The sequence below is a fragment of the Triturus cristatus genome, chromosome 8 (assembly GCF_964204655.1).
Source record: "Triturus cristatus chromosome 8, aTriCri1.1, whole genome shotgun sequence".
Taxonomy (NCBI): domain Eukaryota; kingdom Metazoa; phylum Chordata; class Amphibia; order Caudata; family Salamandridae; genus Triturus; species Triturus cristatus.
In genome coordinates, this window is record NC_140591.1 from 164,114,496 (window position 1) to 164,137,535 (window position 23,040).

At 44.3% G+C, this 23,040-nt stretch overlaps 1 protein-coding gene across 2 annotated transcripts in view; it reads left to right on the top strand.

Annotated features, from left to right (window-relative positions):
- DSCAM (DS cell adhesion molecule) overlaps positions 1 to 23,040 on the top strand; it is a 1,046,690-nt gene that overhangs the window by 775,926 nt on the left and 247,724 nt on the right. For both annotated transcript variants that reach the window (XM_085621230.1, XM_085621231.1), the window contains exons 18-19: positions 13,304 to 13,450; positions 14,237 to 14,392. In XM_085621230.1, the coding sequence (XP_085477356.1) occupies positions 13,304 to 13,450; positions 14,237 to 14,392 (303 nt within the window). The remainder of the gene's footprint in view (positions 1 to 13,303; positions 13,451 to 14,236; positions 14,393 to 23,040) is intronic.

A 23,040-nucleotide genomic window follows, 5' to 3' on the forward strand; every position in this document is an offset into this window, starting at 1 on the left:
AAGCTAATTTTGCGATAGTTATCACAAGTTGTTGAGAATATCTTCCTCTTTCTTATAACTCTAGATTGCTTACAATACTTAATATGCAGTACGTAGACTCTACCCTGTTGGAAACGTATTCTGCAGTACCGAAACACTTGTGTGGAACATGTTGTCACCTGCACACAGAGTCACTCTTCAATACAGAGATTTATAACAATAACTCTACACACCTATGATGTATTAGGAGCACATGCGTTTTGTAAACACATAAACCCATTAGCTGGACACAGGCTGTCCAAAATTAGGTAGAAAAGTAATATGGTAGTTACCCGCCACTGTGTAAACTATAAAACAAGCTAACACATGATGATGTCAGTAATGTAATCAGTGATGTCATCAATGCAGTCATTTGAGCTGTCATGAGTGATGTCATAGACCTGTCATGGGTGATGTAATCTGTGAGGTCATAAGCAGTGCATGGCGGGGGCATGAGTTATAGTTAGCTCTGGTAACGATAACTGGTGAATTTATGTTTGTTTTTTTAGTTCAAACCATTAATGTTTGTTGCACGGATCATGCTGGTAAAGCAGGACTGCGTATTAGGATGACAGGACATCCGAGTGTAGAGACTGAGTCTCTCTACAATGTCATTACCTTTCGGCCCAATTACTAGCTAGGTCACAGTGCTTCACCTGAACTCCTAACCTACCCATAGTACCAAGTGATGTCGACAGCCTCGAACATGACACTCTAGGCCCCATGGGAACCGTGGAAACAGATCCTACCCCTATTGTTGTTCACACACTCATGCATGCCTGTGATAAAAACAATAAAGACACAAAGAAAGTTTACAATTCATTTATTGAATATATTGAAGTCTGTTATGTAGCAAATGGGCTGCGATCATTAGGCAGATGCAAATAAACAATGTAATTAGCATTGCTGACAGGATATATAGGACAAACGTCCCAACATTGGCAAATTGTCTGTCTGGCTAATCTACCCTCACTTTATCTGCACAGTGATTTCTATGGGATCTCGGGTATTGTCCTTAGACCCCATACCTGGGGTATGTAGTTAGGTGGTCCGCATCATGAGTGTAAACTCAGTTTACACTGGACTGCATGTCAGACACTTCTTTCATTCCAGAACAGTCCCCTCCGTCGGAATGCTCCCCTCTGCCCCCCAAGGGGACGAGACACAGCTCGTGCTCGTGTTGAACGATACAGCTGTGCAACCATGTTATGTCTAAACGTTAGGGGCTGCGGCTCTATGTTGTTATGTATTCTGAGTAACCTTGTACAAGATGTGGAGACTGTATCCCAAGAAGAGTCCCTGAATAACAAGCAATATGTAAAGCGAACAATGTGGCTATACAAAGCAGTCAACCTAAAACGTGTAAAAAGCTAAACTAAGGGAGAAATAAAGTGGAACCAGAAGGGAAATCACTACATAATGTCACTGACATATTCACCTAACTAACATCACTTTAACCTTTGTTTTTTTCCGTGAATTGTTAAGTTTTTTTTTTTTAACAAAAACAAATCTTTATATCACACCTAACTATTATTATGTTATTTTGCAGTATATAGTTAGGACCTAGTTTCCATAGGAAAAGCGTTTTTTCTTTTGCCAATATCTTTGGCGCCGTTTGATGAATCTTCGCGAAATGTTCAAAACTAATGGGGCTCTCAGGTCAGCTCCTGTCTTGAAAGTTTTGGGGTGATTCGTCAAGCGGGGGCCAAGAAAATGAGGGGTGACCCAAAATGCTTTTTCTCCATGTTAATTTCCATAGGAAGCAGTTGACGCAGCTACAGCCCAAACTGCTGAACGGAATTACACCAAATTTGGCAGAAAGGTAGCCCTTGTGTAAATCCGTTCAGTAATTTTTTAGAAATTTAAATATTTCTGATATCCATATTTCACCGTGAAGGATCGGCGAACCCTGTCGATCTTGTGCCTGAGATCTGATTGGCTGCCAACACTTCAAACGAAGAAGTGTTACCAGCTATCTTGTGACTCGGTTGAACTGAGTCACAAGAAAAAAAGGTAAAACAACAACAAAAGGGGGCAGGGTAGAAGCACCCTGACCCCCTAGGCCTGCTCAGGGGGTCCCATAGGGACCCTAAGGGACAATAAAAGCTTTTTTTAAAATTTTCAGTTGACTTTGCATGGAGTGCAGGATAGTTCTATTAAGCTGCCGGGTGGGCCAGGTCCCGGGGGCAATGCGTAATTATGATGCGGGGGGCCGAGGAGGTCCTCGCTGTCTCTGGGACCCAACCTCCCTGGACCAATACTCATTTAAATGAGGGGGGATGTCCCCCCCGCAGCCCAAAGCACCGCCACCTCCCCAGGGCTATGATTTTTTTTTATGAAGTGTTGGGGGCGCCTGCCCCCCCCACACGGCCCAACTGACCACCACCTCCCCGGGGCACAGATCAATTAAATGTGGGGATCCATTGCGGACCCCCGGCGCCTGAAGGTATCCCTTCCTACACATAAACAATTAGTAAATAATGCCAATATGCTACTTCTATGACACATTATTGATCATTTGTGTGCAGAAAGGGATGCCTTTCTGCACATAAACAATCATTCCCTGCAACACAAGCTCCCTTTCACTATGGTGCAATGGTGCCTACGTTTGCGCTAGGCAGCTAATTTTAGCGCCAGCCCTAGGGAAAACACAAGGGTGTGCCGTATTGAAGTAAATACAGCGCATCCCTGCGTTTCGGAAATGTCAGAGTGCGGCGCTGCCAAATTTGGCACACCTCAGTGCTCCAACATTTCCTTGTATATATGCCCCCAAGTCTGGACTCTGAGCCAAAAACTTTTTTCCTCTGACACCCTAGCTATTTGCATTGTGAATTTCATATGTTTTATTAGCCATATATGTGGAAGCTGGAATAAATTATCAGTGTTCATAGGCATAAGTGAAAGCCTTTTTCTGATCTGGTCAATAATGCGCTGGACAGTTTAAATAATTCCTGTAGTGTGTTCTCTGGATTCCGCAAACAGAGTGGCTCAGTCCATAGCCATGGCTGTCACCCTATGCCACCAAGCTTGGATGCATTCTACTGGCTTTTAGGGAGATGTCCAAGAGGCTGTCATGGTAATGACCTGTGATGGTGAGCAGCTTTGGAGAGAAGGACGATTCCTACCCGGAGGGCTTCAAAAACAGCCAAGGCACAGCACACTTACTGGCCTCCAAGCAAAGCAGTTTCATTGGCAGTATTACAGATTTCAGGGCACAATAGTCATGTCAGTGTCATCCTTCTAAGCTGGCTGTTATATGCCACTCCATTTGAGATGGGGTGGATCTAAGGAATTCCATCACCAGCAACAGACGCAGCTCATGTCCCCACCAACTTCCACTGGCTCTCTTGCTTCAAAACTTCTTTGATTCCACCAGCTTTCAGTGAGGGACCCCTATTTCTCCACCAATTGGGAGGCAGTTACAGAGAATTGATGGGTGATACAATTCTTTCCCAAGGACTATGCCCTCCATTTCCCGTCTTCTTCTGGCGACCACCCTCGTTCATCCGGGATGTGCTCTGCAGCAGAAGACTCAATCTTGCTGGTGGAAGTTCTTGTTCTGCTAAACACAGGGACCTTAAAAGTGGTGCACCTGAAAGAAAGTGGCAGTGGAGTCTGCTCTCTTTATTTCTTATTTCTATACAAGTAAGGAAGTTTGAAACCCAAACAGTTCTCTGTGTCTTTAATTTTTTCAAGCATCAAAACAAGCTGAAAACCTTTGTTGGCCCACAATGTGAGGGATTGACTTGTGTCCCTAGACCTCCAGAGTGTGTACTTGCACCTGCCAATCCTTCCAGCTCACAGTCTTTTCATGAAGCTCACTGTAGGACCTCGGCACTATCAGTATGTAGCTCTCTGTTTGGGATAGGCATATTTTCAATGTGCCATGACCCAGATACATGACTTGGGCTTCACAATAAACGCCCAAAAGTCACATCTTGGCCTCACACAGAGGTTCAACTATATATGTGTGATGCTAGCCCCAAATTGTATGAAGGCTTTTATTCATTAACAGAATGTGGACCTGTGAGGTATGATTCCTATAGTTCTAGCTCCAAAACCGATCTTGGTTCTGTAAGCCATGTGCCTGTTAGGCCTGATGGCCTCATCCTGCTGGTACCACATACCAGATGGTGAGGGCTCTTGTGAGCTGTCTGAGGAAACCATGGCTCTATTGCCAAGGGAGCCTCTCAGCTCTCACAGTGACCTGCAGATCTATCCTTCCAAATCTGCACTGGTGGGTGTGCCCCTCCAAACTGTTGGTGGGTCTTCTTCTCCACAGTTGCAGTCTACTGTAGTTATGGATACCTCCTCACTGAGCTGTGGCGCTCACCAAGGTAATATCATAGCCAGAGGCCTGCGGTCTATGTTTAAGCAACACCCTCACATAAATGTGTTAGAGCTGCAGGCGGTCAGTCTTGCCATGCAGGCCTTCCTTCCTTCCTCCTCACGGAATGCCACTCAAGCACTTTAGGACAACATCATGACCATACACTCCAGCAACAGATAGGGCAGTGTGGGGTCTTGGACCCTGTGTTGGAAGTTGACTTGTCTATGGCTGTGGGACATGCAACGGCACATCTTCCTGGTAGCTGCCCGCCTTGTGCCATGCTCATTGCAGATGGGATGCTTTGGGTTGTCTCTCCTTGGAGGATCACGCGTTGAACCTTCATCCCAAAGCCACAGTTATGATCTTCTCCAGATTATGGTGGCCATGCATGGATCTCTTCATCAGAGTTTAGCAAAGCAATAGTCCTCATTTGTGCCTTTGGAATGGTTCTCTGAGGGATGCTTTCAGGTTCAAATAGTCACAGGGTCTGCTTTTTACATTGCCATCGATTCTGATTCTGTCAAATCTCCTTGAAAAAGTGCAGGAGGATGAAGCTCAACTCATCCTGATTGCACCACACTGTGTTAAGAAGATTTGGTATACAATCTGGTGGACTCAGATCTCTGCCCCTTTTTCTACTCAAGGTGGGTCTGTTTTCACAGCAGGATGGTCATTTCCTCCACCCCAAACCGCTGGCCCTGCAGCTGCATGCACGGAGCTGTACACACAATAGACCTGCTTGCTGCCAGAAGTTGCAGTCTTCACCTTGGCTTCCAGGAAACCTGCCATGGAACGCATGTATACCGGCCATTGAAATGTCTGTTCAGTTAAAAGAACTGAATCTCTTTTAGTCCTACCTTCAGACATCTTTAACTTCTCTCTATCTCTTGCCCAACAGTTCATTACAGTGGCTTTTGTAACAGGTTGTTCTCCTGCTGTATGTGCCTTGGGTGTCTTCCTGACCCTTCTTCTTAGTATAAATAAGCATTAGTGGTGTCTTTTCAAAAAGGTGTACTCTACCTGATTCTGGCCACTTTGTTTATCGTTCCACAGTGGGATTTGAATCTTGTGTTGACACTGCTCATGTCCCATCCAAGCTGATGCACAGTTGCTCGGTTCCACTTCTGATATAACCTTTTTCGTCGTGCCGATAACTTTGACCAGTACGTTCGGTGAACTTCAGACCCTCTCAGTTCATCCAGGCTTCACTGTATTCTACCCAGATAAACTGGTTCTTCACACCTGCATGTCATTCCTACTGAAGGTAGCATCTGCCTTCCACAGGCCTCTTTGAACCATCTTCTTTTCTCCAGTGGAGGATGTTGGACATTACCACATGTGGTTTTACTACACACATCTTTACTTCGTAGTTTTTACCACTCATACCTTTTGCGCGCTTTTACATTTTCTTACATTATTAAATACACTTACCACACAAACGACTAGCATTCACACTTTTACCACGCATAATTGTAAATAACAAATCCCTAGACAATTAATCTTCGAATTTGCATTATGTGGCATAATTGCAACAAGATGCAAAAAAAGTCTAAGTGGTCAGGAATTACATTGAAAGTAAACAGCGAAAACCATGGATATCTAATGTTTACATGTTTAACAAATACCAATAGAAAGAGACAAGCGAGAGATATCCTACATGGATCCTGTCGTGACGACACAAGAGGATGCATCTAGGATCCAAGCCGCTTGATTATTTCCCTCCCAGAACTTTTGTGTCACTTCAATATCTCTCGTCTCTTTTTATTGATATTTGTTAAACATGTAAACTATGATTTTCACTGTGATGACTGTTTACTTTCTATTTAATTCATTCTGTATCATTATTTCTATATTTATCTAATTTACGAAGCAATATATTTGAAATGATTGTTTAATTACTATTGTTCATTGAGAGACATATATATACACAATAGAGTATAGGTCATGTTTCTTTCCTTCTGTTTTTAACTTTTACCATGTAAAATTACAGGCTGGATGCATTGTTTATTTTTAGATAATTTGTACTAATAAAAGTCTTTTTTACTTTGTTCTTCAGTGACCACTTAACCTTTTTTTATCATCATGTTGCAATTATGCCATATAATGCAAATTAGAAGATTAAATGCCTAGGGATTTGTTATTTACAATCGTATTTTCCCTGCCCTAGGAATAGGTATAAGTAGCAGGGGGTCCTTAATCATACATTGACTTTCACCGTGCATACCATTACTTCAGATTTTTAGTAATATTACTTTTATGTGTTTTTCAAACTTGTAATATTAATAAGGACTCAAAATTAGAAAAAAACCGCTGTAAACAGAAATAAATGTTATTCTTTAAATAAATGAGGGGGGGGGGTTTAATAAAAAAAATAATAATAATAAAGTTAACTTACCTTCACCGGCCCGGTCCGGTCCTGCGTCGTCTCAGCTCCTCACAGTAAGCAGCAGAGGCAGTCTCCCTCCCCTCCCCTAAACCAATCACAATGCTGCAATGGTAGAGTTGTGATTGGTTAGGACGCCGACCACACAGACGTCTATGGGGGGGTAGGGGGGGCATTTTATCAAAGCAGACTGCATGCAGCTTATATGAAGAAAATGCAGAGTGCATATGACTGGTTTGGTCGGCCGGCCCCAGAGGGCCGACCAAACAGTCAGAGCCCTGAGAGTAGGCAAGCCACTCCTCCCCTGCCCTTTAGCAGGACCGCCCACCAGCCCGCCCCCAACCAAACCCTTCTGCTTTCTCGCAGAGCGAGAAGCAGAAACATAAAATGGTATTTATAATACCATTTTATGTTTCTGCTTCTCGCACTGCGAGAAAGCAGTGGGGCGACGCTCCTCCGCCCATATGGAGGAGCCGCCCCTGATCCCAGCATCAGTGCAGTCACTCTGCTGCCATGTTGCAAGGGTGCCTGCACTGCAGGGGTGATTGTTTATGTGCAGGAAGGGGCTCTTCCTGCATATAAACAATCAATAATGGCGATCTGCTCTTTCCATGTGTTCTGCAGAATGCAGCACACATGGAAAGAGAAAAAAACAAAGAGAAAGTAATAATTTCTCCTCTTATCGCCATTCTAATGCCTGGTAGTCCATGGCGTTAGTTTTTGGCGCTGCCTCGAATTGTAAATCTGGGGCAGCGTCAAAAAGCAATGGGTGTTGCGGTGGAACGGGCACAGCAACACCGGTTGCACGCCTCCTTGCTGCAGAAAACTGAATCAAAGAGTACTATATTTACAAGACGGCATTAAGTCACGTTAAGTGGCTTAGTGCCATCCTGTACATAGGGGAAATGGTGCTACGCCACGGGAGCGTCAAAAAAGTGATGCTCAGGTGGTGATAGGCCCCGTAAATATACCCGTGCTTTGCTCTATGTGGGATAGAGTGTTAGAGTGTCACTCAAAGTCTCTCACATTACTGATTGAAATGTCACACATGCACACTAAAAGGATGAAAATGGCACACATCAGCAAACTGAAAACGTGGCAGCTATGTGAGCGGCACAGCAAAGGTGTCATGGGCCCTAGTGCAAGCAAAGAAAATGGTCCTCCGTACCCTTGGTTGGTAGTTGGATGTGAGAGTTCCTACTGTCCACTTCTAGAGGACGAGCTGCACCAGTGATAGCGACGCCCTTAAAGGCATCCGCTGGACCACTCCAGACCTGTGACATGTGTACACCTCTATCACAGGTAGAAGCGGTTTTGTCTCAATCCTGAATTTAGAACGTGACAGTAACTCATTGGTGCTTTCCAACCAGGCACTTTATTTAGGTAGAGATCAGGTTGTGCGTTTGAGACGTGCAAGGTGGCAAGAGATCCTCAAAGCAGGCCCGAAGTTATAGGTTATTTGGAACAATGTTCGAAATGTGAAGTGAACCTAGTTTGCAAGTCCTGCTCAGTCAGACAAAATTGACGGCGCACAAACTTGAGCACGCCACTAGAGGGCAGGAGAGTATAGTTTGCCATTTAACAGAATCCTTATTAACTAACGACATAGCAAACGGCAAGATTCGTTTATATATGCCTTGCGCCCCATCTAGTGGTCGAACGAGAACATATCTAAAAGAATGATTGGGCTGAAATAGGCTTTTTGTTAGCTAAATTCATTTCTTAATTTTTCGATAGTGCCTCATGAGGAATAAATGTTGAGCATTTGAGACAAGATTGATATGTAAATTGCTTGAAACATTCTCTGGTGTGGAGCGGTCTTAGTACTATCTGGGAATGTGAGAAGCTGCGAACTTTTGCACTTGTGACGCTCACGTATTTCTTATAGAAAATAAAAAAAAATACTACACAATCGCTACCAAGTTCAATGCGACTGGACTTTCACATCAAAACTTAAAATCACATTGCTTTTAATAGTGTTTACTCCCCATTTTTAGGTCTTGCCTGAGACAACACGTGCGCTGTCGCTTGCAAGACATCTTGTTTACTTCTATGTGGCCTAAAGCCCGTCCACTGCTTACCACTGGTTGACTTAATCATCACTCTAATTTCCTTACTTCTTTTTAAGAGCCGGACTCGGAACCAAAACCGGCCCTGGCAAAGTGCTCGGCCGTCCTCCTACCCCCTCCCAACCCCCCCTCCCCCCGCGGGGTGTTGGGGGTGCTGCCGAGCTCTTTGCCAGGGCTGGTTTTCAGCCGATTTTGTTACAGGGCCTATTTTGCAGCTAAAACCGGCCCCCACCCGTGCGGCGCACCGGGGGATTGCCCGGTGCCCGCTACGGCCAATCCGGCCCTGTTCTTTTTCGTCAGCGCATACCAACTTCACCTCCTCTTCCTATGTTTGTCCCTACTGTAGAGTATGGCCCAAGTACTTCTTCCTTGCGTAGTGTCCCTTCACTGCTTGTATTTTCGGAGATACTTTTTTTGTTTTCTCCATAAGAGTACATGGCTTTGCCGGCCATCTTCTTCTCGTCCAACTTTGTGTTGTTGCTTGCCCTCTCCTGTGTTTTTGTTTGCTCTCTCCAATGTTGTTACTTGCCCCATCCCATGTTGTTGCTTTCTGCATCCCTCCTGACACCACCCACGTTGTTGCTTGCTCTGTCAATGCTTACCCTACCCCACACATCCCCTCCCGCATTTTTCCTTGCTTGCCCAACCCTCCTGCTGCCCTCTGACCGTACCGTATTGTTGCTTGCTTGCTAAGTCCCTCCCCCCTAGCCAAGTTGTTGCTTGATTGCCACATCTCTCCCACTCCCTTCCACATTGTTGCTCGCTTGCATGGTCCCACCTATCCCCTCCCATGTTGTTGCTAGCTTACCCCATTCCTCAGGGCCTGCTCTATGGCAGTGGACTGGTGTGGCTGCACTGGGCGCTGACCTGAAGTTGGGACACTGACCTCAGGGGGGGCGATAAGTGTAGCAATAATGTATGATTTAAAAGCACCTGCTGCAGAGTTCCTTGTGCTTTCAGGCAGCATTGAAAATGTCATGGTAACTCTTGTGATTAAAGTTCCTGCTCGAGAGCGAGATCTGAGATTTGTCTAGTGGCAGTTTCAACTCGCCCTAAAGTAGTGCAGAGGGTTAATATGCCTGCTGCAAAGAACAGATCAGTATTATATGCAGACAGCTGAGTAGATAAGTAAAGCCAGCATTTACCAGCGCTTTTAAACAAATGAAATGTATTTGAAAGAGGAGCAATGGAGCGATGAGGGGCACTTTTGCTTGGTGGTAATAAGGGAATCCGAGGAGGAGGTCTTACTGGGGGTCCCTAAAAAAGATTGTTGCACCGGGCACCGCCAGCGCTAAAGCCAGCTCTGCCATTCCTCTTCCCCTCCTGCATTGTTGCTTGGTTGCCCTGTTGATCTACTCCCCCTCCCGTGTTGTTGCTTGCTCTGTCAATGCTTATCCTATCCCACCCATCCCCTCCCGCATTTTTCTTGCTCGCCAATCCTTGGCACTGCCCTCCCACCGTACCGTGCTGTTGCTTGCTCGCTCAGTCCTTCACCCCACCCCTACCCATGTTGTTGCTTTCTTGCCACATCCCTCCCGCTCCCTCCCACGTTGTTGCTCGCTTGCATGGTCCCACCTGTCTTCTCCCATGTTGATGCCACCCCATTCCTCCTGCCCCTCCTGAATTGTTTCTTGCTTGCTCGGTCCTCCTCCTCCCTCCCATGTTGCTGCTTGCTCTCACCCAAATTGCTTGCCAATTCCAGTCCCACCAGTAAAAAAGCGCTATGATGCTTCTAGTGCTGGCTGTGTCACAGCTCTTTTTTTTCTAGCTTTCAGACATGCTGCTCTGCATGGCTAAAAGACATTGACAAAGCCAAAAGCTCTCACATAGGCGAGACCTATTGGCTATGCAAGTGCAATTTGCTCTACCTTTAATTTCTGGTGTTGAGTTGCTTTTAGGAATATCCATTTAAGGTATTTGCTGATATGTAAAACATTGCATTCAATTCCCCTCCAATCTATTTTGAGAACAGGAGATGAGAGGGTGAGAGACAGAGGGACAGTGGAAAGAAAAGTTACTATGTTATTTGGGGCATGTTTTATTGTATGTATGAGTATAAGTGTGGGAGACACTTTGGTTAGGTGTAGGTGATGGAAAAATACAGAGGCCTATGAACTGCATGAAGGCTCGTAATCAGCACCTATGCAAAGCCACACTAGTGCAATAAGAAATTTGCACATCTATAAAGTAATTTCTTTTCTCATCGTTTGGAGCCAATGTAATAATTTCTCTTTATTTATTTAATAGTACCCGTTTACACAGCTCTGGCAAAGGTTAAATGTAATCTTGGAAATTGTAATTTTTCTTAAATTTTTGATTGAACCTTTTTAAAAAAAAAAATAGAAAACATTGTTTTCTATCTGCTGCTGTGATATGACATTAATATGCTCCACCCAACAAATAAAGAATGCAATTCTCAAGATTTTGTTGAAGTTTAGTTCCGCATAAGGTTCTCCAGATGGTCCCTCCTTCAACTCCTTGTATATCTGTATGTGAGATTCCTGTGGTATTTATTAGTTTTTCACGTATTTATCCACTTCCTATATTTCTTAGGATCACAGTTAATGTGATATTACTTCTTTTTAAAGGGCTGGTATTAAAGGAACACTCTAATGTCAGTTGTTTAAACTATGAGGGGCCGATTCACAGAACTTTCTTAAGACAAAATCCTAAACTTACTACTTTTGGTATTCACAGAAGTTAGGATTTTGTCTTAAGTTTGTCTTAAGACAAACTTAAGATAGACTTAAGACAGACTTAAGACAAACTTAAGACAAACTTAAGACAAACTTAAGACAGACTTAAGACAGACTTAAGACAAACTTAAGACAAAATCCTAACTTAAGTCTGTCTTAAGTCTGTCTTAAGTCTGTCTTAAGTTTGTCTTAAGTCTGTCTTAAGTCTGTCTTAAGTCTGTCTTAAGTTTGTCTTAAGACAAATTTAAGACAAAATCCTAACTTCTGTGAATACCAAAAGTAGTAAGTTTAGGATTTTGTCTTAAGTTAGTTCTGTGAATCGGGCCCACAGTGTGGTAAAGTAATGCCATTGCCTTTTAGGGTAAACTGAAATCATAAAGTGAAAAGAACTGCATCAACTTCTCACATTTAACAAAGTACTTATCTTATGCCATACGCAAGTCAATTTGTTTGTACACTTACCCCACACGTCCAGCCTTCCTGAAATGACCATCTAAAAACTACAACTTGTGCACGTGAATTTCAGGCATGAAACTTCTCACAAACATGCACAGTTCAGGCGTGAGAACTCATTAAAACATAAATGTCTGCCATAAAGAGTTGATGCTCAGATGTGGTGTTCTTAAGGCGGCACACTGGGGAAACATCCATCGTGGGGACAATTTACAAAACAAAGTATGTTCTTCGACCTGGAAAATCACAGTTACGATTATTAGAATAACAGGAAATTCCTCGATATTTCAAAATTCTCAGCAGCCTGCATCGTGCAATATCTTCTCTCTAAGCACCCCCACCATTATTATTGTACAATTTTGAGTAGGAAATCAGCTATCCAGGTGCATTAGATAAAATGCAAATACAAATGTAGTCTTAAAAAAAAAAGTTTCAACAAAAATACATGACCTAAAACAATGTAAGTAATGGCAGTCTTAGTAGTATCAACAATGTACATATTTGCTACACATGTGTAAACCTTTGGAGCTCGCCATTGCATTTATTGTTGCCCCAAATGCAGATCCTTTTTGGTTATACTCATTAGGTTTGTATTCTTCAGGGCTCTGGCAAAAGCTTCTCCCATTTTATCAGAGAATGTGCATATATATTTCTGTATAGGATGAGTCAATCTATACATTTATGGCTTATCCCAGTGGCAAAACAGGTTCCACGTTAATGTTTTGATATCCCAAAACAAATTATGCAGGGGTTTTATTCAATGCTATGTTTTCTAACAATGGAGACAAATATTAAGACCAATTATAACTGCTCCAAACGAAAAACTAAGGGGCATATTATCAAGGACGGCGTTAAAAATATCGCTGGTTTAGCGGCAGAAAACTCCCTCTAAAGCGGCGATAATGGGCTTGATAATATGCCGCAGAGAATTCCAATAGAAGCCCATGTTCACACCAGAACATGGGCTTCTATGGGAATTCTCAAGGGCATATTATCAAGCCCATTATCGCCGATTTAGAGGCAGTTTTCTGCCGCTAAAGCGGCGATAATTTTTAATGCTGGTCTTGATAATATGCCCCTAAATATTGCAGGAACTAGCTTAACTCTGCATCTGCATTCATGTCCACAGGAGAAAACAAAAAGAAGCTGAAAGGTGTATCCTGTGATCATTTACTTTGTGCCCGTTCAGTGAAAAAGGTGGAGGTAAAATAAACTCAACCTATGATAGTCAAAGGGGCATATGACCTCCTTCATGCTGTGGTTCAAGATGGCGGCGAGCCATATAAACAAGGCATTGCTTTTCCTATCAGCAGTTGTAAGTAGTAAACATCTGCGCCTTGATTTCTCATTTCAGTTCCCAGTCGCCCTCCAGAGAATGTTCAGGCAATCGCAACATCACCTGAGACCATCTCCATATCCTGGTCTACGCCTTCCAAAGAAGCTCTTAACGGGAATCTCAGAGGATTCAGGGTGATCTACTGGGCGAATCTCCTGGATGGAGGTAAGACTCAGGAGCTGCACAGTGGGGCTTGAGGCAGAGAGTGCCTAGCATTTGGTGAAAATAGATGTTGACTCTATATAGAGAGACTGTCTCATCCTCTGCTATGGACCACAGAAGATGTGTTGGCCCGTGAGCCTGAACGAAGAGTGACAGACATATAGGATGAGAAATGTGATGTCAACCTGCAATGTGATATAATTGTCCCCCTAAAGTTGTCAGCTACCCGTTTAACACTCTATATAGAATGGCAGGGTTGGCTCACACAATCAGGATGCTTAAAGTGCTTGTATTGTCGTTTTGTTTTCACTCTACGTTCTTCGAAAGTGCGAATCAGGGACATTAACTAGACAGGGACATTTTAGTTACATTTTCATTTTGCCAATTTTTTCATTTTTCCCCTCACCTTCAGAAAAGTCTCATAACTTCAGCTGCTAACTGCTGCAATGAACCACAGCATCTGAATGCTGTTAAAGCTCTGAAAAAAGGCAGTAACACCTACAATCTTTGACATTGTTTTCTTCTGTCACAATACCAGGAGCTGAAATGGGACTCTAAAATGTGTAAAATAAATATCAACACACATGAAACCGGCTTTCAACTTTAATGTTACGAATTCAGTTATCACTGAGCAATAAAAGAGCATTCACTAAGTGCATACTTAGGGGTTATAGAAAAGTATGCTTTTGGTAATGACTAAACGATAGAAATGTGCAAGCAACAGGCCAGTGCAGGACATACTACATGAGCCTTCCATGGCTAAAGTGACTTCTTTGTTTTTTCATTCAGAACTGGGAGAAATTCGGAATGTGACCACAACACAACCTTCCCTGGAGCTGGATGGGCTGGAGAAGTACACAAACTACAGTATCCAGGTGCTGGCGTACACCAATGCCGGCGATGGAGTCAGGAGTGAGCAGATCTTCACGCGCACCAAAGAGGATGGTAAGAGTGAGTGAAAGTGTGCGTAAGTGAGTCAGGGAGAGAGTGAGTGGGTGAGCCAGAGAGTGAGTGAGTGAGTGCAAGAGTGAGTGAGTGAGTGCAAGAGCGAGTGAGTGCAAGAGTGAGTGAGTGCAAGAGTGAGTGAGTGAGTGAGTGAGTGAGTAAGTGAATTAGTGAGTGAGTGAGTGAATGAGTGAGTGAGTGAGTGAGTGAGTGAGTGAGTGAGTGAGTGAGTGAGTGAGTGAGTGAGTGAGTGAGTGAGTGAGTGAGTGAGTGACACAGTGTTGGCCCATAAAGCCTTTCAGTATAAAGTTTACTGCTCTTGTTTTATTTAAGCGGGTTTTACAAGGTCAAAAGTCAATGAATGAGATCATTTATAAAGCGCACAGCTACTCAAACAGAGTGTCCCGGCACTCATGGTCCCCATCTATTCTGCATAACGCCCCTAGCTGCAGAGAAAACCCGGTTTAAGCAGTATCATAAAACTTCAGTGTCAGTTGCGGACTACCAGGTTTTAAGCAGCTTCTTGAAATCGGCGAGACCCGTCACAGTTCTGATGGATAGCAGAAGAAGATTCCAGGATTGGGCTCCCAGAAACCTAAAAGAACTACCTCCAGACCTGGCACAGTGTATTCTAGGGACGGAGGCACGGCCTACTGAGGCTGACCTCAAGGCTCTCAATGGTGCATATTTGGAAACTCTACTTCTGAGATATCATGCGCCACTACCATGCAGAGCCTTGAAGAATAACACCAGGGACTTAAACTTGACCCTCTTGTTTACTGGTAGCCAGAGTAGCGTCTTGAGGTGCGGGGATATATGAGTCCTGGGCTTAACCATAAGTACCATTCTAGCAGCTGCATTTTGGGCCACCTGCAAGCGATTAAGAAGGCCTTCGGGGAGGCCCAGGTACCGGACATTAACATAATCAAGGCTAGAAGTGACCAACGCCTGGACCACATTTTTCCTGTAGTCCACTGGTAGAAGGGAAAGAATTTGGCTCAGCATGTGCAGGAGGCCGAAGAAGGTGCCTACAACTGACTGGACTTTTGATCTCATCGAGAGAGTGCACTCCATCATAATGGCCAGATTTTTTACAATATTTTGCGCAGAGAGGGGAGGTGACATATCTGCCGGCCACCAGCGTCTCCACTCTTCTGAGGGTGAGGATCCAAAGAAAATAATTTCAGATTACTCTGGATTACATTTCAGTTGATTCCTCCTTAGCCACGTAAACACCTTGGTGAGGCAAGTTCTAATCTTCTCACCCTCAAAGTCCGCTCCCTTGTCACAGGTGAAGAGAAGCTGTGTATCGTCGGCATATGAAATTATTTTTGCCCCACACTCTTCTGCCAGATGGGCCAAAGGGGACATATGTAGGTTGAAAAGAGTGGGGCTCAATACAGAGCCCTGAGGAACCCCCATTTTCAGGCTAGGGATGGGGGCCGCAAAGGGAGGAGTACCAAACTTCCTGGCATCTGTTGTCAAGGAAGGAGGTCAGCCTTTCTAACGTAGAGACGCCTATTCCAAGTTCTCGTAGCCTCTCCAGGAGCCGGTCATGTGGGACAATATCATAGGCCGCCGATAGACCTAGTAGAATTAGAACGGATTCAATAATTATTTGATTTCAGTCTCAATTCGTACCTGTGAATGTTCACTTGACCGATACCAACACCAACACCATTAACATCAATATGAATAAGTCCATGGATGACTTTCTTAAATCAAGGGGTGGTGACTAAGTCAGCAGGGGAAGGACACTTAGGCCCAGATGTACTATCCTTTGCGAAAGAGAATGCCGCATGAAAACTGAAGCGCTGTGATGTGCGCCAGGGCGGAAGATAGCAGAGTGCCAGATTTACTAACAGTCCCTGCCCCTGATGCCGTTGGATGATTGTAGCTCTTCTGCGTCATGCAGAGGCTAGAGCTGTGGCACAAAGGAGACTGTGCAGTGTCTAGTCTAGGATTTGTACTGAAGTCAGCCCGCTCGTACAGATTCCGAGGTGTAGACGCCAGCACAAGGGTCACTCAAGTAAGATTTGTGCTTCAAGGTACAGCACGCGTGTTGCACGTAGATATATCACAAGATATACCGCTTAACCCCTTGAGTGCACCTTCTTTCCTTCAGAATTCGGATTTTGGGTAAAGGCAGACCACACTATTTTAGTAAATCTGGATTTGTAGCAAGACCTAAGGTTCTTTGCTGGCCCACCCCAGACATTCATCCAGTGTGTAAATTGGCAGGAGGAGCATGCAAAGGGGTTTGGGCGCACCGTGAGGGTCAATTGCTTTTATACACGAAAGGTAATCTCTTGCTACTGTTTGCAGCACTTTATGATGCTTCATGAAGCTTAGTGCCACCTAGCGCCGCACAACTACAGGCTCAAACCCTTAGTAACTCTGGGCCTCAATTTTGTTTGTCCTTTGCGTTGGTGGTACAAGTGCTAGTTTTAAATGTGGTCTGGCGATTCTTTGGTAACAAAGTGATGGTATTTCTTTACATTTTTTATTTCCTCCTAATAAGAATATTAAGTTTGTATCTATTAATAAGACATTCTGGTTTTCTGAAAATGTGTAATCTTTCGACGCCAAGAGGGTACAGATAGATTTAATTGGTCCAGATAGGAGACAAGAGAGGATGTAACCCCTGGTTGGATTAATAGTCAAGAAAGCCACTATTAGCCAGCTGAGTGACCATCTTTTACCCCTAAATGCCACTATCCAAAAAATCAGTGACACTTCAATATTAAAATCCACCAACCCGGGAGTTAAAAAGCTGTTCCCCATCCATTAATTTAACGGAAAACTACAAGGATTTCCTGCATCACCACCAACCAGTGCCTTGTCTTTATGACTTCATATTCAGGCCTCATGGCCCTGCACAAGGAACTCACTCATATCCCCCTCCAAACTCTTCATAAAGGACCAGATGTACTAAGATCTTATTTTGCACTTCCTAAATAGGGATTCAGTGGAATCCCTATTTAGGAAATGCAAAATGGTATGTACAAAATTTGTGATTTCCTAATAGCGGTTCCTACATATAGGAAATGGTTTTCATTTCCTAAATTGCGATTTCCAAGTAGGAAATCACAATTTAGGAAATCCAAAGCCAAGGATGCCTCTGGGCTTAAGTCCCCGCTGGAGGCACCCAGAACTTCGTAGTCCTCATGTAAGTGCACAGATGCCCTATGAGCATATGTGCGCTTCATGTCACATTGAACAATGCATTTTAAATGTATTTTTAAATTTTGCACATGGTTACCATTGAGACTTTGCGGAAATGTTAATTGCATTTCCCAAATGCCCACTTTGCATTTAGGAAATGCTTTGTACATGTGCTTTAGTAATCGAAAATAGGTAATCCCTATTTGCGTTTCCTAAATTGCGGTCAATTTGCGATTTCTAGAAATCGCAAATTGTAACTGATTTTGGGCCTTTACGTATATGAAAAGGCTTTTTTGCATTTCTTAACAGGCAGAAATTGGGATTCGGCCCATTAAGAAATGCAAAAAGCTTTCGTACATTTGGCCCAAAGACCCCAGTACCCCGGCCAAGTAGCTGAGTGCCTCTCATGCCTCCACAAACCTCCCAACCCGTCAGGCCCTCGCGCATGCCAGTGATAACCGTCACCAACCAACAACCACCAACCAACAACCACACACATCCTGGAAACCCATGAGGACACTATGACCAATCCCCCAGTATTCTGCTTCGTCAAACCATGTCTGTAAAAGGAGCAGACAGGCACAATGGAGACCCATCCAAGGAAGTGGTCTAGTATAGGCTCCCATGTGTGGGGCCACAACCACAGAGGCATAAATACACAGATACAGGAGAGGTATAAGGAGGGAGACACAAGAAGAGGCATAGACAGATAGTGAAGATGATTGCTGAACGATGGGGTGATATATTGGAAACCCATTTCAAATAAACGTCTTTGTCACAGGAAGACATCTCTTTCCCAGTTGGAAGGGGAGGACGGTGAACCCTGCAGGGACAGACACATTTATGCAGTGGTAGGCTGTATCAAGAGAGTACTCTGGGGCCGGGGGAGGCGGGTTTATAGAAGAGATTCGAGCATCTTCCTAGTCCGATCTGGACATTGACTGCACCACAGCAGCAGTGATGGGAGGTCCATGCGATGACTTGAAAGCAGCAGGTGTGAACACCGACACCACATACACACCATGGGTATTTCAGCAGCAAGAGGAAGGAAGGAACAAGTTGCAAGGTCCCCTAGAGTTTTGACAGCAGAGTTGGCCACCGAAGAGACCGATCCTGTAATCCACCCCTGAGACTAACAGTGAGACAGACACCCACATCTATAAACTCACACTCATTGGATGAAGTATCTCCACATCCTAGACAGTAAAGGTCTCTGCAGTATGGACAGTGCCAGTCTCCACAACACAGGCAGTGCTATTCTTCTTAACTCGGCTGAGGCTTCCCAGAATTGGGTTAGGCGTCCTGGCACCTTGTGCATTTTCCGCCGCTCTCTGGTGAGAAAGATGCTCTTTCTGTGGCATTGCCAGGATCTTAAATGGCTACTCGAAGATAGTGATGGTAGCCTGCATTTCTGTTTGCCTCAGTTACAATGCCCCAACACTTTATGGGGAAGTCAGGAGCTTTGAAATTGAGTAGGAGTTATTTGCTGCTCTCACTTCATATTGTCTTCTTCTAGCTGCATGGGGTGGGGCGCATGGTCATTTGTCACATTTGTTCCCAATCCAAGATTGTCACCAAGTCTATATATTAAATGTTCATTATCCTTGGTGTCCCAGGGCCTAAGATACAATTTTATGCCTACTGAATATTCAAATTATCTCCTTTGTACCTTTGTACACCTGACTCTCCAATGGTAGTGATAAGGAGCAGCAAATGCACTCTGGCTTGTCAGGTAGTTTATTGCTCATGTCCTAGTGAAAGTTTTTCTACATAAAGGGGCCGATTCCGATTTTGGCTGGAAGGTCACCGAACGATGGTTGGAGTCCTTCCGACCGAATCGGAACGTGTCGGCCGGATTCCTTTCTGACCGAGCCATTCCGATGGGCTCGGTCGGAAAGGAATCCGACTCGGATTTCCGGATGGCTGACGACAGGCTCAGAGAGCCCGTCCGCCGTCCGGAAATCCCTCAGTACTCTCCCGGCCGCCTCTTTATGACTGAGGGAGTATGATGGCAGTTTTTCACTGCCTTTTCGTGCCGTCTTTCCGGAAACTGTCTTCGGGGGCCCCCAGTAGGGCCCCATGGGTGCGAGGGTGCCGAATGGCAGCCTGGGGGCACCTATGGTGCCCCTCTGTGGATCCCTGCACCTGGTGGCAGGCACCTTGGGGTGCCGGCCACAGGGTGCAGGGATGAACTGCACCCCTGCTTTTCACAATGCAAGCATGCATTCCGCTCGGAATGCATGCTTGCATTGTGAAGTATACGAGTGCGACCGAACCCTTTTCGGTCGCATCGTACTTGCAGGGCCATAACCGACGACAGCAGGTCAGTCGGTTACAGCTCCTGACCGATGTCGGACTAACCTGAGTCCATCCGACATCGGAATCGGCCCCAAAATATTGAAAAGGTCGTTTTCTGTTGATTTCTGGTATTCCTTATCCAGTAAGAAACTATGAATTTATATTGCCCAGGATTCTGTTTCACACGCATTAGGCCAGACCTTTATCGATGTTAGCCACACCTCTCGGATGTTATGTTATGTGTTTTTGTAAAGCGCACCATCACCCGCGAGGGCATCCTAGCGCTGAGTAGGTTGGTGTGCTTAGCTCTACTTATGATAGGTTGATTAATTGGAAAGTCAGGTCTTCAGCTTCTTGCAGAATTCAAGAAGAGAGGAGGAGGCTCTGATGTGGAGAGGGAGGCTGTTCCATGCTTTTGTAGTGATGTAAGAGAACACTCATCCTCCTGACCTGGTTCTTTGTATGCGTGGGATGTTGGCGTGTAGAAGTCCTGCGGAGTAAAGGTGTCTGGATAGTTGGTGGAAAGAGATGTGACTGTTCAGGTAGGTGGGGCCTGAGTTGTGGAGTGCCTTGAATGTGTGTGTGAGGAGTTTGAATTGAGTGCATTTGTGGATTGGAAGCCAGTGTAGTTCTCTGAAGTGTGGTGTAATGTAGTTCTGTGTGGAAGGTTGAGGATGAGTCTGGCTGCCGAGTTCTGGATGGTCTGTAGTCTTACAGGGTGTTCAAATAGTCCAACTAGCTGGTGACTACGGCGTGAGTGACAGTTTTTCTTTTGTTGATTCGAAGCCATTTGAAGATCTTGCTCAGCATTTTCGGGATGGGGAAGCAGGATGCAGTGACAGTGTTGATGTGGCCAGTCATGTCCAGTTTGTTGTCGATGATTATTTCGAGGTTCCTGGTGTGGGTTCCGGGTGTGGGTCTAAGTTTGTCTGGCCTCCAGTTGGAGTCCCATGGTGAGATGTTCATGTTGAAGATCACTATTTTTTGCCTGTCCATATTGAACTTGAGACAGGAGGCTTTTATCCAGTTAGCGACTTCAGACATGTCGGCGGTAAACTTGTTTCTTGTGTTTGGGGTCTTGTCTGAGAGGGAGAGTATTGAGTTGCGTATCATCTGTATAGGAATGGATGTTGATTTCTTGTGTGCGGATGACATCGGTCAAAGAAATAATTGTATGTATTGAAGAGAGTGGGGCTGAGCAATGAACCTTGAGTGACTCCACAGATGAGTTTGCGGGCTTCTGAGGAGTAAGTTTGGCTTCCGAATTGCAGATTGGATAGTCTTTCTTTTAGTTAGTTAGTGGCTTTGTTAAAATTAGGGTTTTTGAAGGTGTTTGTTGAGCGGGGAAAAGCACATGGTAAAAATTTATTAATTCTGCTTTTGTGAGAAAGACAAACTGTCATTAAATGTTCTTGACTTTGTGGTGAAAGAGTTCTTTGAGGCATAAAAACTCACTGCAGCACATACGCAGATTCTGAAAGATTTCTCCTGTGTGTGCCAATGTTTGTGCTTTTGTGCAATATGTGGAAAGTAGGAACTAAACCAAAACAAAAACTGGTCTTAAAGCATGCACTTCACCCATACCCTAGCAAAAATGCCCCCTGTTGCTGTGCTTTTACAATCAAGCTAGGAGGGGTGAAGAGCAACATAGCGGAGTGGGATTATTTGAGAGAGGAAGCAGCACATGACAAACAGAGCTAAAAAACACATGCACTCTGGTGTGGTGCTGAATGAAAAAGAAAAAAGTAGTTCCCTAAATGTGAGCAGTGGAACGATACAAGTCAGTCAATCAAAAGGATTGTGAAGAGGCTGCGCCTCAGGCTACAGGCAAACACAAGAAGATCTATTATGAGACATAAAACTATATCTACCTCTCTGTGTTTATTGCTGAAAAAAAGACAAATGCTGAAAATTGATTTTATTTTGAGTGTCTCTCCATGTTGTCAAGCATAAGTGGTAGGCCAATAGCTATCCACATTAACAGAATGGGGATTTAAAAGAAATGCAGTTTTCTAATGAACGTTAAATTGATGTGCGTCAGATGTGCACATTGGCCAGTGTACAAAGCTGATGTTTTCTGTGCAGTGTGTTGGACATGGCTAATTAACTAGGAGCCAGATGTATATGGCTTTTTTATTGTTTTAAACACTCCAATTCAGATTGTGGGAATGCAAAAATACATTTTGTAATATAGTGGTCCCATTTAAAACTTTCACTGGCTCCTAAAGATTTTGCGACTCCATAATGTCTCAGTATTTGGAAGGTGTATGTTGAAGGTGTCCCTTCCAAATACCAAATTGATATGAGATGTATCAATGTTTTTCAACTGACATTTTTTAAAACTGAAAAGTGATTTGGAGTATGCAACCACAAAAATACATTTTGTAATACACTAATATTTTTTAACTTTTACCAAAATGAGATTTTGTGACTCCATGGCTATTCGATATTTGGAATGAATGGGTGTGTTGTGCAGGCTAACTAACAATCAGATGTACAAGGCATTTTTAGGTCGAGCCTAGCATTGCAGCACATGCGCTGCTCGCTTGGCGAGGCATGCAGTATTCAGTATAGTGTGGAAGCTTCATGGAAGCTCCGCCTGCTCTCCACCCATCTTCTTCACTGGCTTAGGTTCTAAATGCTGCCTTCCGAATGGTTTTGTGCTTGTTAGTCCCTCCTCATGACTGCCATGTCATCATTTGTATCCTTCCATGGCTAATAGACCCTTTACTCCGAACACTATTTTCTTCCCTGTCTCCCCCTTCCCCTCCCCCCCCCCCCCGCAGTCCGTGACTTCTCGGCCCCCCCTCGCCTCTCTCCACTCCCGTTCATGCCTTCCCGCCCACCCACACTCCTGTTTCCAGCGCAATAGATCTCACGTAAATTCAACAGGGTATGAGAGGCAATAAATATATACAAAGTAAAACATAAGTATGTGCAGGAAACAAATGAAGGAATTCCACATTGTTGTATATGATCTGAAGGTGTCTTTTATTACAGATGCACTTGGTTTTCTCAATTAGACAGCCGACGCGTTTCGCCCAGACAAGGGCTTCTTCAAGACGATAGCTAATGTAGTAAATTCGCCAATGTTAGTAAAACCAGGTCCGAATGATCATCAAGTCCACGTCGGGACAGTTGATGAAAGAGTAATTATACCTCAAAGTGGAAGCAAATGTGGTCCA